Source organism: Cupressus sempervirens, chromosome 3, assembly GCF_028749045.1.
Source record: "Cupressus sempervirens isolate cs-2001-9-10 chromosome 3, ASM2874904v1, whole genome shotgun sequence".
NCBI lineage: Eukaryota > Viridiplantae > Streptophyta > Pinopsida > Cupressales > Cupressaceae > Cupressus > Cupressus sempervirens.
Genome location: NC_143120.1, coordinates 299,718,648 through 299,738,403, shown reverse-complemented (window position 1 = coordinate 299,738,403; position 19,756 = coordinate 299,718,648). Strand labels below are relative to the sequence as shown.

At 35.0% G+C, this 19,756-nt stretch overlaps 1 protein-coding gene across 2 annotated transcripts in view; it reads right to left on the bottom strand.

The window, feature by feature from the left end:
* Nucleotides 1-1,167: 1,167 nt before the first annotated feature.
* The window catches only part of LOC149566171 (ARM repeat superfamily protein), a 97,239-nt gene continuing 78,650 nt past the window's right edge, over nucleotides 1,168-19,756 (bottom strand). For both annotated transcript variants that reach the window (XM_089819585.1, XM_089819587.1), the window contains exons 22-34: nucleotides 14,925-15,002; nucleotides 14,710-14,772; nucleotides 14,344-14,439; nucleotides 14,091-14,200; nucleotides 12,619-12,808; nucleotides 12,399-12,513; nucleotides 4,133-4,245; nucleotides 3,964-4,044; nucleotides 3,577-3,642; nucleotides 3,349-3,483; nucleotides 3,190-3,246; nucleotides 3,001-3,081; nucleotides 1,168-1,700 (exon numbers count right to left, since the gene is read on the bottom strand). In XM_089819585.1, coding sequence (XP_089675711.1) covers nucleotides 1,653-1,700; nucleotides 3,001-3,081; nucleotides 3,190-3,246; nucleotides 3,349-3,483; nucleotides 3,577-3,642; nucleotides 3,964-4,044; nucleotides 4,133-4,245; nucleotides 12,399-12,513; nucleotides 12,619-12,808; nucleotides 14,091-14,200; nucleotides 14,344-14,439; nucleotides 14,710-14,772; nucleotides 14,925-15,002 — 1,233 coding nt within the window. In that variant the 3' untranslated portion in view covers nucleotides 1,168-1,652. The remainder of the gene's footprint in view (nucleotides 1,701-3,000; nucleotides 3,082-3,189; nucleotides 3,247-3,348; nucleotides 3,484-3,576; nucleotides 3,643-3,963; nucleotides 4,045-4,132; nucleotides 4,246-12,398; nucleotides 12,514-12,618; nucleotides 12,809-14,090; nucleotides 14,201-14,343; nucleotides 14,440-14,709; nucleotides 14,773-14,924; nucleotides 15,003-19,756) is intronic.

Below are 19,756 nucleotides of genomic sequence, written 5' to 3'. Positions count from 1 at the left end.
TTTGTTTGGTTTGCTGGTCACTCCGGTTATTCTATACGGATGTGAAGTGTGGGGCGGTAGTATGTCCAAACAGAAATGGCGGCAAGTAAAAAGAATTCAAAAACACTTTATCACATGCAATCTTAAAGTCAAGACCACAGTTCCGTATGAAATCCTTTTGGCGGAGGTGGGTTCCTTTCCATTAGAAGTCGTCGCATTGATCCGAATGCTAAGCTATTTAAAGAAAACCCAAGGTCTAGAAACACATCGTTGGCCCAAGTTGGTCATAGAGGGAAAACTTGTGAGGCGGAAAAGCACATGGATGAAACAAAATGACAAATGGATGCAAAAATGGGATATCAATATCCAAGCTTGCCTGGATAACATTAAAGAAATAAAAAAGTTTGTCAATGAAAAATTTCGCAATATTCTGTGGACAAGACACATAGGGAGGAAAAAATCTTATTACATTAAAAAATTTAATCCCACTTCTACTCATGATGAAAAGGCCTATATAAAGGCACCTATTAACTGGAAAGCAAAAATGTTGATGGCACAAATTAGAACTAGTTCACATCAGCTGCGATGTGAAACTGGTAGATGGCAAGTTCCAAAGGAAGAGTGGGCAGACAGAACATGTTTATTCTGCAATATGGGAACAGTGGAGACAGAGCAACACTTTGTCATGGAATGCTTGGCTTACAACGACATCAGATCTGATTATACAAAAATTCTGCAGAACAAGGACTTCAACTATTTATTTGAGGAAGATCAAGTGAAGAGAACAGCGGATTTGATTATCAAAATTCAGAGAAGAAGAGACAAGTTAACCAAAACTTTGCAACTGACTAGTTTGGCTCCTGACTCGGGAGGGCGATTGCATGGGTCCCATAGACTACTTTAGTCTCGTGGACGTCATTAAAATCTATCATATCATATCATATCTCAACTGTATCTTTATTGTTGATGAGTAATCATGGAAAGTAAGATAACGTTGCAAGAACAAAATGAGTAAGCCCAGTAATTTATAACTTTTCAGTTCAAAGTGAACTGCCATAAATGGAGCACATGCACAGGAATCTATTGCTTCGCAAACTTTTAAATTATTCAATACACTTAAAACATTCAACCTAAACACGTAGAATGACGCACTTAACACAAACATCAAACAATCATGAAATTCGAGTATATCAGTAAAAGGCTTCTTGGTTTTTTCGAATAAGAATTAAAAATAGTGAGAGAAACTCTCTTAATAATACACTGAATGCATGAAACACACTTATGGAGCATTCGTCTGCAAGATGCGTCTCTAGTTATGAACAATAGCTCGTTATTGGCCAATGGCCTATAGAAACTCAAAATCCGATCATAAAATACACTCATAATAAACAATATGCTTTGGCAGCTAGTCCAGATTCCAGACATTGCTCTTATTTTCCACATACATGTCGAAAATTGCAGAAAGACATTTGAATGAATAACAAATTTATGCTACAGAAGATTAAACCGCTCCCAGGAAATAAATTGACCATCATGAAAACCGTCAACTCTGATTTCTGGTTGTCAAGAAGAAATATTAGAAGTGGCCACCGACAATAAGATTATGTTTTGTCGGAAAGATTACATATAGTAAAAATGCAGTAACTGTGGATTTTCACATTGCAGAAGAATTTTTATTGCAACACAGCCAGTAGAGCATGTTTCTCCCGATCTGATAAGTCCTGGAAAAGAGTAAAATGGAAAATCTAAAATGTAAGCGTAATTACAATGTAGATGTCCCGAATGAGATTATTCAAGACATTAACGAATATGTAAGACAAAAAAACTATACTGGTTTGTAAGTATGAAGCTATGGGTAGATGAGAATCACAAAAAGCATGCCGAAAGTAAAATAACGAATATAGAAAAGTAAAGCACATAACCTTGACAAATTCAACCGATTTCAAAATTTGAATAATTATCATAGATAGATTAAAATCAACTTGCTAAAAAAGCCATAGCAACTATAGCGTTTATATCATCTTGGTGTACACTGGCATCATTGGGTTAGTTACTAGTGATCCTCTAACTGGGCAAACTTGCTGTTGCCCAAGCCTACTTAACGTATTGAATGCTGAGATTGTGACATTGCTACATACGGCTTGGATAAAGAGCAGCTTGGTTCGAAGAAAGTAAGCTATTTTCTTCAATAAGATAAAAGCAGTAATAAGTAAAAGTGGAGAAAGGAATAAACTGAACCGGGTATATCAACGGACTAGAAAGGAGAATATTTATGGTTACACCGTTGCAGCACTACCATAACTACATATAACCCACAATAGCAGTGACCATCTTAGACTTGGGAAAAGAAAGGGGAATTTCAGTTTAATGTTTACCAATTGTACAGCATATATTGGGACTGATACGTGGAGGTTTACACATTACCACGTATTGTGTCAATGGTCCAGACTCCAGTTTATTGGTATTCCATGGATCATAGTTGTACCAATAACTTTCAAACCAACGGTGCAAATTCATATGCATTAACATCAAACAATGTAACAGGTTTACAAGTTCATAGGATTGGATTAGACCAGAATTGAGATTGATTCATTGAGAGAGAAGCGTAACAGGTTTTCAACTTCATAGGATTGAATTAGAGCAGAATTGAGATTGATTAGTTGAGAGAGAAGCTAACCAAGAGCAACTTGAACTTCTATAAGTTTGTTAGAGTCCGATAAAGTTTGTGGAAGTATAATATAATGTTTTCAATAAAATTCCATGTTCAATTCTTAAAAGATAAAGAAAGTAAACCTTGAAATTGTGGAAAATACATCCTCTATCAATAACATTAATCGGAATACTAAAGAAAAAGGGTATTCTTGCAATTCATGTCAAAATGAAATTTTGCATGAATGTCATTTAGAAAATCGAACAATAGATTATAATAATCATCTTGTCATCAGTCATCCACTCAGTTTACAACTAGCTACATACCAAGAACAAACTAAACTAGATGACTTTCAGGTGAGAAATGTTTACCTGGAAGAGAAGATCAAATAATTGGCGATCAGTTTCAGAAAAATTCTTGAGGAAGTTAACGATGTAAGATGTGAGATTGATCTGTAAAATTAACAAACTCACTCTTAATAGCTCACAGAAATAAATGACATAATCTCAGGATACTCATCTGTCTAGTATCTATCCAAAAAATGAATTTCAGAGTTATACCTCATTAAGAGGATCCCCTGCTGTTAAAGGATCATCCTGGAAATCATCATCTTCAACCTAAAATTCAATAAATTTATTATGAATAGAGCATTCTTGCTCAAGCAAATCATGCATTCAGACTTTACATATTGAGAAAAAACTGGAAAATTGTCACAGTACCTCCTCATTTATTATATGCTTCATAGCATCGATATCTTTATATGCAGATCTTCCATTGGAAGAGGTGTTCAAACAGTGTGTGACATCGGCATTGTTATCATCTTCCTCATCTTGCACATCTTCCCATTCATCATCCTGCGACAGAACACATCAGAATTCCTTTTTGGCTTCCTAATCCAATCCAAAGAAAGATCACTAAAAACAACACTACTTCTAACTTCCATGCACCTCATCATCTTCAACCAAGTTTTGCTCCTTTAATTCAATCAGCATCTCTGCAAGGAGAGAGAGTATCTAGAACAGCAAAAATAGCATCAAATCAAGGACATGAACAACATTTGAGAAGAGAAAGACATTAAATTTGAATAAGTCGGATGGGGAAACCAAGAAACATAAGAGATAGTTTTGGATTACATTCCTGAAATTCATTCTAAACAAAGATGTGCTTATCAAATAATACAAAAGGCTGTAGTTTTTCTCCAAAACCACAGAAGAGGAATACATGGGATCGCTATAAAGAGACTGAAAATATATATATTTGATCATATCCACAATTAGAAAGTAAGCTGGAGAATCTATATAACATGGCAACCTAAGAAAGTTGAGGAATTATACCTTGGCAGGAAGAGACATTAATGACCACTGATCTGGAGCCAATTTAGCCCTCGATCGAGTAACTATGCCACTTGTACTTGACTAAAAATAAATATACAGATATTATATTGTTGTTTGTGAGCTGAGTAAAAGAAACTCAAGAAACTCCTATGCATTAAAAAGAAATTACCTTAATCAGGTGGCCTTGAACATAGACCTTTGCCAACTCTGGATGTCGTGAAGCCAATATTAGACACAAAGCAGTAGTAGTGACCTTGATTTGATAAGTACCATGTATTTCACCTGTTGCCAAAAATAAGCAACAAAAAAAACTTTTACATAATAACAAGAATGAAAAATAGCAAGGCAACTTTACAAGGGATTTCCTACAAGAAAGCACGCGTGAGAATAATAGAAAATATATAAGCCTAAAGAAAAATCAAGTTACTGTTTGTTTACGAGCTGATAAAAACTTAACCTTTCAAGTGTACATTTTTTACGTTGGAAAAATCAGATTTTGGAGCTATTTAATTCTGATGGAAAATTGTAGGAACAACAGCTTTAGGAACAAAATCTATGTCACCCCGAGTTTTTGCAACAGTATGGGTGTCCAGGATGGCAAAAAAAATTGTCAATATTGGGGGAGGAGGCGGGACAGCCATATAAATATTGAGAGATTTAAAAAGATACACTGAAATTTGCAAATATACATGTCATTCATATGAAACTAAGCACAGAGCATGTCATTTAAATATTATAGAACCTTGACATACACCATTTCAAAACTCAATATGTATTAAAATTTAAACTCGTCTATTACGCATTCATAAAACAGTTTCAATTGTCAATATGCATATTAATATGGGAACAAAAATTTAACAGTGAACAATATCATAGAAATCTGGAAATCTATATATACCCAAAGGCTAGAAGGCTGCCATAAAGTTTCATCATCATGTTCAAGATCAACATATAAAATAATATATGCAAAAATGAAGCACACTGCTGCTCCTATTCTGCTTCTGCCATCATGGTATCAAAATCAGTGTCCACAAACTCATATTTCTTATGAATTTAAAGATGTTCTCTGAGGCACAAATTCATCCAAAATAGCAGCAATTTGTGCCTCTAATTAAATTGCAAAAAAATAAGGTTATAACAGTTTTTTTAATAGTTTAGTGCTTTTATGTCGGGGATGGCCGACTGTCCTCAGTACGGTCGAGGGACATCTTTGACATCCCCAGTTATACTGGGGACGGTTGGCCAGCCCCCCTTTTCCCTGTGACATCCCACCATTTCCGAAATGTCTTGGGCAGTTTTTTAGTTTTCGGGGACGTGGGGGGAAATCCCATAGCTGTCCTCCTGTCTCGGGGACGTCCCCATTCTGGAAACTCCGGGGTTTTGGGCGTGAACACATCCCCGGGTAATATAGAACAAAACAGAGATAACCCCGATTGATTCCATTCCCATCATTTGTGATAATAAGAGCCATCAACATATCAAATAACACAGTTTTGCACTCAAGGACAAAGCATATTTCATTTATCATTTCTAAAGGAAGCAAGTCCTGAGCAGAAAAGTTGGTAGTATGTTGCTACAACAAAGCATATTTCAAACATCTTCACAAAGCCTCTTCGAAAAGAGAATTTCACGTACGTGGGAGAAAAGAGAATTTCACGTACGTGGGAGACAAAATGGAAGTAATGTCAGTCTTATCCATTCACTAAGTTCTTCAACTGCAACAAGAGTTCGGGGGTTGATATTCATTGTTTCATTCAGTTAGCCATGTACACCCTGTGCCATTGATGTTTACAGGGAAGAAGCTGACTAAGAGGAAGCAATGCAGTCATGGGGTGCATTTCAATAAAGGAGAGTTGTATGTCCCAGCTACATTCAGATCATTTTTTCAAGGTTACCATCAATGACAAAAGAGGAGATTGTTGGAATTGTTGCTATTGATGTCAATGGCAGAAATAAATGAGATTTAGTATAAATAAAATTTAATGCAGCCCTTCATGCTGGCCAACCCTAGGAGAAATAACTGTCAAAATACGGTGCTATTCTGCTAAATATTGGAATATTGATTAAAATGAGGTTCATCCCCTTGTATACAGTTTGGAATCTTTGGATGATGAAACTGAATAATCATGCAAAAAGATTCACATGACATGACTCGCCCTGTATGCTATAAATAGCATACTAACATAGTAAACTCACTTTAAGTCACAGAGGTGACTTTATTTCAGAAGCCTGCCTTATCTTCTAATAATCATTTGACATTATTCTAATACCTACTCTCAAGGCTAACTAGGGGAAAAGAAAAAATAAAATATATCAAACTAAAAACACCCTAACTAGTGAATTTGTTATTCTTCAGAAGCTTTGCTTTGAGCTCAGACCATACACCAAGTAGAATTCTATCAAGCTGCCTTGAACCCTGATAAGGTGCAACTCTTGAGATGAATTCCCAAGTTCCCGGATTACAACCTCCTAACTTCCAAACCACTGATTTCCCCAACAATTGGACTACAACCCATGCAATGCTAGGCTCATATAGCTCCACCAAGTTGTCTCATGACCCTTGTAAGGGTATGACTTCCAATATCCACCAGCTCTCAAGCCAACTAAGCAACCAACCATTATGAGCTTTGCCTACATTGCCTTCTGACCTATCTTCTGAGCACTACACTTCTTAGAATACATGCAATTTGTTATTCATCCCAGCTCCAGTCTACTCAAGCAATGCAATTAGAGAATCTTCATCATGGCAACGTGTAATGGCCTTAGCTTCAAGAAGTGCCTCTACATATTTAACTTCATGATACCCATAGGCAAAGTGCATGGCTGTCCAACCTACCAAACCAATTCCATCTTTGTTGTATCAAGTAAGAGGACATTCTCTAATAACTCAAGATTACTAATACTAGTTCCAAGACAGAAATTTTAAATATATATATATATCTTTGTATGTATACTCATACTCTTGTTCAAATTCCACTTCATTGCCCCAATCATTTAGAGCAGCTCCAAGGAAAGGGGCACTAATGCAATTATCAGAATAATATTGCTCGTTGCGATAGTAGGAGTCCTTGGATGTATTTATATCGTTATTTCATTTAGTCTGACTCCATTAGCCTTGTTATACTCAGCTTCAGCTGCGATGTCTAATACAAAGGTTGTCATACCAAAACACATGCACAAATGCAAACCAATGCCATCAAGTTCTTCAACTTAGGATACAATCCTACAAAAATTCGAACTGGCCATCTCAAAAACCAGCTCACAAATCAGCCCTGATTTTAAAAGCCTATTATTGTGATCACCAAAAACACTAGAAGAAGTTGATAAACCCCTAGGAGCAGGTTTGAAAATATTATATAACTCTTGAAAGTACCTGCATGAATGTGTCCTAGCCATGGGTAAAAAGCTCCTCATATATAAAATAAATGATGATTTAAAACACAAAAAATGCTGTCTTCAATCTGAAACAAGCATGATCTTTATAAATATCAAATAACAGCAACAGAATTTTTAACATTTAAAAATCTACAGTTTTCAAATAAACTCAGATTCGTCAATGGGCTTTCCAAACATTCACAAATTTCCTTCCAAAATACCATTCATGCATTAAAAACCCTCAAATTGTCTCCTGTGTCTCTAACAAAAAAACTCCTTTGTACATGACCCCTTGCTTTGATACGGTGTTGTGAAAACAAATTGGTCAAAGCATTATTAAAAAGAAATGGAAAACAACATTATTTTATTAAATATGAAGATATCAATTAAGATAGCACCCATCTCTTTAGTAGAGTCTGGAGGATGAAACCAAATAAAGATGCAAAAGGATAAACATGACATTACACACCATGAACACTAAAAATAGTAGACTCGTGCGTTACTAAGATGACTATATTACAAAAATAGGCCTTCTCCTAATCATGATTTGATGTTATTCCAATACATATGCCCAACTCAACAAGAACAATATTTTTAATGGGTTGGTGGCTCCTTAATCCTTTTTTAAGTTTTGAGAGACCAATTGATGAGGTGTCGGGAGCCCTATATTAGTAAGCACAACTTCTAACTAGAGAATGTGATAAACAGCATGGCCACTACAATTTAATTAGTATTTTGATGGCCATATTGTTGATTTTGTCAATATTGGCACTGCCTGTAAGGTACGTGTTTTCCAAAGGCAGAAACCCCTTATATATATATATACAGAGAGAGAGAGAGAGAGAGAGAGAGAGAGAGAGAGAGAGAGAGAGAGTCCTAATTATTGTTTTTATATGTATAATTTCCATGAATTATTATTATCTTAAATTCTCACATAATAATACTTAGAAATATATAAATTTATATCACATTTTATATCTTACATATAATAAATATTAAATATATATTTATATATATCTACAATAGTATTATCTCAAGGTTTATTCAACTAAAGCTACCAAACATTTAGACTCCCTCTTAGCTAGGGAGGATAAACATAGTCCAATAACTTCTGCAAATACAAGTGATAATCATTTGGAAGTTGTCACTTTCTCATGATCTACATAGGGGTAGGCGCATACACACATGAAACCAAAAGTTACATGAAGTCACCCCAGATCCTGCCATGTGGTGTTGTCATGACATCTGCCTTGAACCATATCAGCAAATAAGGTTTTCACCTCAAACTTCTCTCTCAAAGAGAAGAATGTATTAAGAGGGATTGCACTTAGAACTTCTTCTTCACAAAGAAACACTAAACTTTTGACCTCTATGTCAAGGTTACTTCTAATAAAGTGTCAAAACACCCTCTGAATCTGAGTTTTGATCTCCTCATTCAGAGTTAACTCTAATGAAGTGTCAGATGTCAGATTCTCTCAAGTTAATTGAAGCATATCCTCTATCTACTTTCTCTTTGTCCAGGGTTGCCTCTAATGAATTGCCATGCTCCCTCTTGATATAGAAGGATACTCATAACCTCAATCATTGAAAATATTCACTTCAAGAGTCGCAATCTATCTAGCATGATCATCAGATGACTAATGAATTTTGCATCAAAACTTATTTGGAGCTATTGTCATAATATTGAGTTTTGCACAATATTTGGTAGCGTGTAAAGTACCAACCTTCTTACCCTAAAAGTGTTAGAAATATTAAATTCTACTTAGGACTAATTTTCTCATGTCCGTCATAAGATGTTTCTAGATTTTTAGGTTTAGGTATTTTGGCTGTGTCGGCTGTAGTACTTTCCAGAACTATGTAGATATTTTGTCTTGTCAGTGAATGCTAGATATTTATAGAATATTGTACAATGCCTATCAAAGAGGCACTATGTATTCATTTGAATCATCACGGTGAATGAAATACAATCTATTTATATTGTGCCGCAGCACATTCTGTTTAGTGTTTCCATTTTCTTGTGCCTCTGCTCATCCATCAAACAGCAAGAACGTCTCCAGAGACAAAGAAAAAGATAAAGGCAAATAGCTCTTATAGTGCATATAGAAAAATAAGAGAGATTTACTATATTAAAAATACAATACTTAAAATTGTACTCAAAAGAGAATACTGATCTCATGTAGTCAATTGATAATGTACTCCAGATGATTTCTTCAACTATTGACTTCTTACAATGCTTATAACATTCATGGTATTATTATTTACCATATCCAATTCAATATCATATTTTACTTTATATTGCTTTTATACATCTTCCTCCCCTCTTGTGATTACCTTTGATTTGCTTATAGTTCCCAACTTGGAATTGAAACTGCACTCATAAAGATTCTCATACATACTACAGATTCGGTGAGATCTTGATAGTTTTATTTACAATAGTACATGTACTCCTTACTCAATATCATTTAATATATTTCCACCTTTGATATATTGCCAAAATATTTCATATATTCCTCTATCCTAGTGTGTCTTTTCATCTAACGATTCCTCTCTATTATGTAGCTAACTACGTATATTCTATTGTGTCTTTCACTTGCTTGACAATCTTTGAGTTTGTAGTTCTTATTATAACTACATCATAATTCTCATCATAGCCTTGAAATATAATTCTCTCTGGTTTGCTGCTTTTATTTTCCTCTAAATAATATTAAGCTGTTGATCACTTAATCATTTCCTCCTTCACACATTTATTAATTTATATGTGGCTCTTCCCTTAATGTTATACTTTATTATATGCTATGATCGGGAGTCCTAATTCGCATGCAACCCTTCATACATATGAAAATCATTGTCGGACTATCCACCTTTCCTGGTATGACCAAGAGTAATTATATTTTATCTTACCTTATTCATGTGGAAACCTCCATGCCTCCTAATTGTCCAATTCCACACTCAATAACCACTTCAGGGTGTGGTGATATTTCATCAGACTTTTCAAGTATCACAATAAGGAAGTGTTTTACTCTGTCTTCGGTTTCTAACAAGGAATTGATTTTCACATTTTCATATTACTTATCCAGAGTTTATATACGAACTGTAATTACTGTTCTCGACAATTGCTACTTTCTTTGTATTTGGTCTTGCACTATAGTTGTTTACTGTGGTTCAATGATTTCTCATTAGCGCCAACTCTCTCTCTATGAATTAAATTTGCAGACAATTAGTATAATAGTTGTTGAGTATTCGCTAGTCAGCTATTCTTCATTTCAAAGCAATCTATGGTCTTTTCCCTGATCTTATGCCGACTCCTACTAACAAATCCCCCATATTTCAATCCTCTGTATCATGCTTGCTTACCAAATCGTATGTTTGTCCATGTTCAATGCTTGCTTCAAATATTACTGTCTTGGACATTTGTGAATTGCTCACTTGATACGTTCAGGCTAATATGAACAGTCAATTTCTAATCACTCCTGTCAAGGCTCGATTGTTTTAATAACATGAAATAATGCCCATACATTGAGAGGGGCCCATTTAAAACATTGAATCACATCAATTACTAGAATGATTGCAGCCAAACAAATAAACCATAAAAATTCAATTTAATATTTTGATATCTGAAACTCTTCTCCTTTGCATTGCTAAATTTTACTGCATATAGATTCTAACAAAGCCGTTAGTTAAAATCTTTATCTTCAGGATTTATTGACTTGTAAATATCAGAACCTGAAACAATCCTTATGAATTCATCTCTAATGAAGACATACAAATTAGGCATAAATGTGAACTTCTGATACCATGTTGATTTTGCCAAGTTCACTGCAAATATATTCACACTGCCTGTAAGGTATGTGTTTTCCAAAGTATACGTGTGTGTGTGTCTATATATATATATATATATATATATATATATATATATATATATATATATATATATATATATATATATATATATATATATATATAAGTATTATTATGTGAGAGAATTTAATATAATAATAATTCATGGAAATTATATATATATTAATGTGTGTGTGTGTGTGTCTCTCTCTCTCTCTCTCTCTCTCTCTCTCTCTCTCTCTCTCTATATATATATATATATATAATTTCCATGAATTATTATTATATTAAATTCTCTCACATAATAATACTTAGATATATATAAATGTATATCTCATATTATATCTTACATATGATAAATATATATATGTATGTATATATATCTACAAATTACAATAGCATTATTTCAAGGTTTATTCGAGAAGCTGCCAAACATTGACACATATACTTGTCCTTTAAGCAATCAAGTGGGGCACTCTAGGAAGAAATAGCTTGCTCAAAAAGTAAGTATTTAATAAAATGCGCATGGTATTCACTCAAACCGTATTATAATAGAAGGCCCATATTAAAGAGTTCTGAGATAAAAGAAAACTAGTAGCAAGTAGAGCTTGGACAACTTCAAAACCAACAATCTGCTCACACTTGGTCTTGAAACTGGAAAGATTGCTTCAGATACGATCTGTTGAAATTTACTATTATGACTTCATTTGTAATAGCAACCTCGATCATGAAAGAATTTTATTTTATGCAATCAATATATTGTTACTCCATTTGACTTGTAATTTGGAAAAGATTTGAACATTTTTCTGCGTGCTTTCTTGGAAATTTAAGATACTGATAACAAATTTACATCATTGTTTTTAGAAATTTAAGATTCTAGCATCATCTTTAGCACATGCAACCATAGACAATAAGATCTAATTAATAGGCTAAAACATGATAAGCTTGTGAATAATATTGCACTCTTCACCTAAATGTTCCTTAAAAGATAAGTAATCCAAAGAAGTCAACTGCAATATTTCAAGAAAACTGTTGTGGGCCCTTCAGAAGGCCACAAGATGTATGTTCAGTCACTTGTAACTTTTCAATATGCTGTTTTAGCTCTGTAGTATACTAATGTTTATCCGCCTGGCATTAAGGAAAAGATATTTTCATTAAACATTGAAAATTGATGAAGGCATAGAATAAGCATACACTGTGAACAAATTCTATAAATTACTCACCCTGTTGTTTGGTCCATTCTGACATTACATAGCCTAAAGAGTTTTCATAACCTTTGACTGAAATAGTCATCAGTAAATCAATAAAGTGACCAACATCTGGAGAACTCATATGGACCTGTAAGCATAAAAGTAGTATAAAGCCATTGTACAGTAATCTATACTAGAAATGAAGCACATATATACTGAAGAATATAAAACAAATTCGGAAAACCTGGCATACCAGTCTGGCAAAGACAAGCAATAATGAGTTTTTCAAGCCTGCAATCTCTGAAGTTTCCATTCGCCGTACAAGAGCTACAACAAGGTCTCGAAGGTGCTGTGCCATGTATGGTGACAAATGCAAAACAAGCTGTAAAATAAAGCTCCCTACAAAGAGTGATCCAGAACTCTCCATATTTGGGCTCAAAAGTCTACAGTCAAAATTTATTATCAGATTCAGGATCAAGTGGCTATTTACTTGAAAAATTATTTGTCTAAGATCAGAACTGAAATTTTTCATTGTATGGCAAGCACACATTTTTCTTGAGCACCCGATATAATGCCTCAATACAAGATTGAAAAATAGCAAGATAAACATTTTTTAATACAATACAATGATGGCTCAGGTTTCCTCCCTAGCATCCCATTTGCATCAACAACAGTATTATGTACATTTAAACTGTTGGAACCAATGCTTTTATGTTTGTCTCGTGGTATCTACATCCCTTTCTTTTAACAGCTTTTATAGTTGCTTGGATAGTGATTTTTTCCACCAATAAGTATTTAGTATCTTATATCAGAAATTATTTACTTTGGTAGAGTTTTCGAACCTGGTAAATAAGACTGTACCTCATTTATATGTGTATCAACAAATTTTGATTGGATAATAAACCTTCATTTACAACCTGTGCATTTAATGCCAACTTTGATCTGAATCATGAATCCATAAAAGCCATTTAAATACTACTATATGACAGACTACCATTATGCCACTTCTTTAAGTTCATTGTAGAACTCTCGTGCCAATTATCTTCAATGCTATTACAGGGGAAATCGAACATTGTGATCTAAATCTGATTATATGGCAAACTTCAGGGTAGCTTTGCCATGACAACATTTTTAATTTCAACAAGTTGTCATTAATAAAACATACTTTTCATATTTAGAACCTTCTCTAAAGATCTATCCCTGAGATTTATGAACTACAAAAGTATGAGCCATATTACCATTTAAGAAATAACTTGGCAATTCCATTTATATCCACTAATTACAGGAATGGAAGATCCTAACAAGGGGAGCAAGAGAAAACAGTAACACCCTAGGCAACCTAGAAAAGATCAGTACATATGACACAAATACAGAGCATTATATCCATTCGCATAAATATCCATATATAAGCTACAATATAAAAATATCTAAATGATTATAGATTTAAATGCATTGGCATATGGTACTATGCACGAACAATACATCCAATTATTTGCACAACAAACATACACATACACATATAAACAAGAATAGCATTTACAATTCCTAAAACAAAACAAAGACAGATGAACGTGCCACTGTATCTTTGACACAGAAAACAGCTGAATTCAACTTTATCTTACAAAGACCATTGGATGTATTTTGGTGCTTTTATCGGACATGTACTATAATCAATAATAATCTGCATCATGACACATTTTTCTTAAGAGTCAAGTATGCCACCACCTTGCAGTTGCGTCAAGAAGCATCTTCATGGTAATGCTGCTATCACCAGCCCAAGTCAACAACGCATCTTTTCCCCATAATACAAAAGAAGCCAGGCATTCTGTCCCATTCTGAAACAACAGCAAAACCAACAAATCTCACAAGAATAAAAATGGGGATCAAAAAAGAAAACCTGAATAGGCATGAATTCAAGAATAAAATCTTATTAAAAAGTTCACAAAATAAGCTGGTAAAAAGCGGATTCAGTCCTCACCTGCAACTCACTATGATCATCACTTTGAAGAATTATTGACACAACAGAAGAGAAACAAACATCATGTATGATTTTCACAACATCAGATGGTGCATTCTGTATCAAGAAAAGGCAAAAAAAAGTCAAATAAGAATCTAAAAGGTAATAGTGCAAGTATTGAAAATAGTAAACATCCTGCCCACAGATTGACTAAAAATACATGGAAAACTTTGAGGATACGTGCAAGACATGTTGATGGGAGTAATACATGGTTATCCCAAAAAAAGTGATGACTCACTTAAACATGTAGAGTTGTTTCAAGAAGTGGGAAAGAATAAAACTGTAATCCAAAATAAACTGGAAATTTGGTTCATAAAAGGTAACAACCTTCAACAACATGGTGAGAAGATCCAAGGTGCCGGCAACCAATCCTGTTGGCTGCTGTTGCGGCTGTCTCAAACAATATAACACCATGGTAAAGTACAAGAGTAAGCCACATTATCTTGTTAAAAATAAAGCATCTCTAAGCAATATGCTCAAGAATTGCAATGTAAATTCACTTAACTGTAGCACGCCATTAATGTGATAAGAATTTAACTTACATTCGCCAATATAGGGCCAATACAAGGCAGAACCCGAGAAACAAGAGGATGCACGCATCCTTGCACATCCTTGATAGCCTGTTGGAGAAGATGAAGAGAGTTATGGATTTTTCAGAATTATGTCAATCCATAAATAAGAAACTACTGTTGCCTCACAATGTGCCTTGGGATTCGCATTGCAGATCTTAAATGAATTCTTTCAATCTATTATAGAAATTTAACAGTGATTAGAAAAATCAATATTGAAGACAGAACAGGTGAGAATCAGAAAAACATATCCCATCAGCAATAATATTGAAAAATAAGAATTGTTTGGGAGGTTTCAGCTTATGCTTCAAATCATGTTAGCAAAGTCTTTCTTAGGATTGGTTCAGCAAAGCAACAGAGATAATATTCATGAAAATATTAAATTGTTGGATTTCTCAATAAAATGGAATAAACTACAGTCAGACCGAGCTGCAATAATAGCAACTTTTTTCTAGATATTTGCTACTGTTTCAAATGTTAGGCAGTTTGAATATATGTTTTCATTTTGCCTGCTCCATTTTTAATATTCTTTTACCCACAATGTGTTTTAGAGGATGTTGGGGTTAGTGTAACATTTAGGAAGGAAAATTTGTACTGATACTTTTCTCCCTCTATTAGCTGCAGTTATGAATACTTGAGAAAGACAAATACTTTCCAAAATAAGTCATGGCTCGACAACATTCCCATCTTAACCTCCTATCAGCCTTCCAACTTGCCATAGGCTTCTTGTCCAGCTAAATTATGGCTCTCAGTCCAATTTCGCAATTCTAAAGAATTCCAAGCAAATCATTGACAACAATTTGTAAGAATGTTATCACCAAAATTGGTTCTATTACAAAACTTACTTCTCATGTTATCAAGTGTCAACTGAATTTTTCTCTAATTAAATGGAAAAAATGTACGGGTAAGCTATGGAGTACCCATCCCCGAGACGTCCCCACACTGGGTACTCACGTACCCAAGTACTCCCACCTCCGTCATTCCGCAACCACACTGCCACTGGAATGGGGACTTGGATTTCTATTTGAATTTTGATTTTTGAATGTTACTATTGGGTATGTAGTATGTTACTATGTTGAATGTTCAATGGTTCTAGTTAATGTTGCAATTTTGCTATATTCAAGTATTTTAATTTGGTATGCTCTACTAAAACATCATTTCACAACAAGCATTTCAAGTTCTATACGTATAATATACAACACCCCTCCCTACCCCGTCCTCCCCTTGCGGCCATCCCCCTGCTGTCCCAAAAATGAGGCCCATTTTCCCCATCTCAGAAACTTGTCCCAACGTACCCCAGTACTGGTGTTACATTGGTAATTATGTGATTTTGTCACATTACCAATGCCAGGTTAGATATCCTATTTGTAAAATTGCCAGGTTGTCATGTTTAGGTCTAGCAGATTCCTCAACGAAGTAATATGAGTAAGCTCTCAAATTGATAGAAAAATAGGATGGAGGGAACCTCAGATGATTTGGCACCAACTATAAATTAGCGAGCATCAAAAAAATTCTTGCTGCACTTCACCCCACTGGCATGTAAGCCAAAAGGCAAGAAGGAAGAAAATATAGGTTTGATCACCAAATCCAGTATGGCAAGGATCTTCACAAACCACACCATGAAAGAAATCATCAAATCTCGTTCATTATTTCATTGATTTGAAATAGTTGAACCAAGGAAAGATTACACTCTAAATGGTTATGATGCCATGAAAGTGCACAAGGTGGAGATGACTTTTGAGTATTAAGCAGGTTTACCCCAAGTTTTCAGATAGGGATAGCAAGGAACGGACAAGTTTCCGAGGCACCGATTTATTTGCCAATTTTGGTGACAAGAGATGAACAAGAAGATAGTTACATAAGTGAAGAGAAATTTTCTAATGCATAACACAATTAGAAATGTTCATAGGAAAACACAAATAAAGCATGCATATATACCATAGAAAGGAGACTCGGAATCAGCGCAATCCGAGGCAACGATTTTTTTGCCAATTTTGGTGACAAGGGATGGACAAGGAGATAGTTACATAAATAAAGGGAAATTTACCAATGTAACACCGGTACTTGGGTACGTCGGGACAGCAGGACAAGTTTCTGGGACAAGGGGAAAATGGGCCTCATTTTCGGGATGGCGAGGGAACGGTTAGGGGACAGCGACAAGGGGAAGACGGGGCAAGGACAGGTGTTGTATAATATACATATAGAACTCGAAATTCTTATTATGAAATGATGTTTTAGTAGAGCATACCAAATTAAAATACTTCAACATAGCAAAATTGCAACATGAACTAGAACCATTGAATATTCAACATAGTAACATACTAAATACCCAATAGTAACATTCAAAAATCAAAAATCAAAAATCAAATAGAAATTGAAGTCCCGATTCCAGCATCAGCATGGTTGCGGAATGGCGGTGGTGGGGGTACTTGGGTACACAAGTACCCGGTGCGGGGACGTCTTAGGGACATGTACTCCGAGGTTTGGGAGGGGGATGCGAGTACCCGTGTAACACTGAAATTTATAATAGATAACACAATTAGAAATGTTCATAGGAAAATATGAATAAAGCATGCATATATACCATAGAAACGAGACTTGGACTCAGCGCAGACTCGGCAAGGCTGACCTGACAATGATATGTACATTATAGAACCTTAACACATAATATTTGTTTTCAGGAATCAGAATTCATTGTTGACACTCAATATGCATTCAAAATTCATAATTCATTGTCAAAATATTATTAATAAATAATAATTAATATGTGATCCCACTAAACTAGTTCCACAAAATCATTCAACAACTGTGTGCAATCATATGCCTTTCCTTTGGCATACCATGGTTACAGATTTATTCTCTTATTCCACAGTTGTGCTTTTTCATTCCACAACTTTCTGCTTTGAATTACAGCTGTACTTTCTTTCTACAGTTATATGCAATCATACATTTATTCACTCTACAGCTCTATCCAATTGCATGATTGCCCATTGTTGGACAAAAGTTATATTTCTATGTTCTCATTCTGAAGGTATATGCTTTCTTTCTGTGGATGATAGTCAAACTCTGGTTCATTTTATAGCTGACTTGCTCATTATACTGTTATATGAAGCACAAAAAAATCCATTGTCAGTACTCATAACAAAAATAATTCTTTTTTTTTCAATGGCTGCCTGGCCAGGGATGGTGGGAGACGTCCTAGATGTCCCCTAACTGTACCGGGGACAACTGGATGTCCCCAGTGCCAAGCAGCATCCTCCCCAAGTTTCTGGGATGTCTCGAGGAAAAATATGGGACGTCTAGGGGACATCCTCATACCCCAGGACATCTCCAGAACAAGGATGGGGTTTTTCTGACCCAGGGGCATGTCCTGGGTGACATAGGTACTAAGTAAAAGTGCCTTTTTTAGCTGGTGATATTTAAGTATAGTGGAAGGAAGAAGCTAAAATGCATTACCAGCATCAAAGACTTAGAACTGTCAAGTAATTTTATCTTTTCCAATTAGCTATACTGAGGAGATTATGTGAGAAAGTGGTTGCAGTGACTGAAAAATGTACAAGGTAAGGAATGAATAGCATTTAAGTCATAGTTTCACACATGTTAAATGGCAATGCCACTTACAAGCAACAATTAAAATGGTGAGGGTGGTCAAAAGTTAAAGTTAAATGAAAGGAAAAAAACATAAGTACAACTCATCTTTTTAAGATGACATCAGCACTTGAAGATAGCATTTCAAATGGTCAAGATGGCTTTAACTTGTAGCAAACATCAGCCATTTCATATACAAATCATTTTGCTCCTTTGATATGGTTATGACACCCGAAAAGTATGATAGCACTGGTCATGACGGCTCAAAAGATGACCAGCTGAAGACCTGATCCATTCAAGCTCACATCACATAACTAAGGTTGCATCACCACTTAAAAAATGTGATTCAAGGACCAGCCATGGTTAAAATGCATGACCGAGTATCAAAGACCACAACATTAAGTGATCTCACATTTCTAAAGCTGGTCATAACTTAGTGTTCAACAAATGCAACTCAATTGGCCGAGATGTTAAGAGTGTGACCGTTGGAGATTCACGACAAGATTAACTCAATGTTGCAACCCAGCTGGTTATAAATATCAAAAAACGCAACATAGACAATTTTGCATATTTCTAGAGGGTGTGCCAATCCCTAAGAGTGTGTAAGGTGGCAATGGTGACTGAAATGTGTGATAAGAATCATTCTAGACTTTAGTTATCAAATAAAAGCATATTATCAAAGTTAAACAATTAGAAAGGAAACAGCAAGAAAGCTCCAAGGTGTATGGGGAAAATGAACAAGCTTCCTCCATTGTTGGTCTTGTTATAGCTCTCCCTTACAGAGTAAACATTAAATAATGTTATTCACCACTCCTGAAGTATTCATCCTTCATTTTCTCTTATTGGGGTTTTCTTCAGTGTGTTACCATAGGTTTTAGGGTTTTGTTTTATTGTATTGTCTTCCTTAGTCCTTTTTGAATTGATTTTGTGAGTTTCCAACTTGCAGTCTTCTCGTACTAGGAGGTATCACAGTGGTGTGGAGTGTAATGGAGGAAAGGTCAAAAAAATTCATCATGGCAAAATTAATGGAAGAAAAATTGTTCAGCAATTTAGGAAATCACATTGAGATACCTTGATCAACGGTGAGAAAGAAAAGATCTCGCTGGAGGCAAGATTTCAAGTGCAAGAGAGAAGTGATTGATCCTTCAAGGGAGATCTGCAAATTGGGATATAGTTTGCTCTCCTAAATTAAATTCCAGAAGTTCTTTACATTTTTT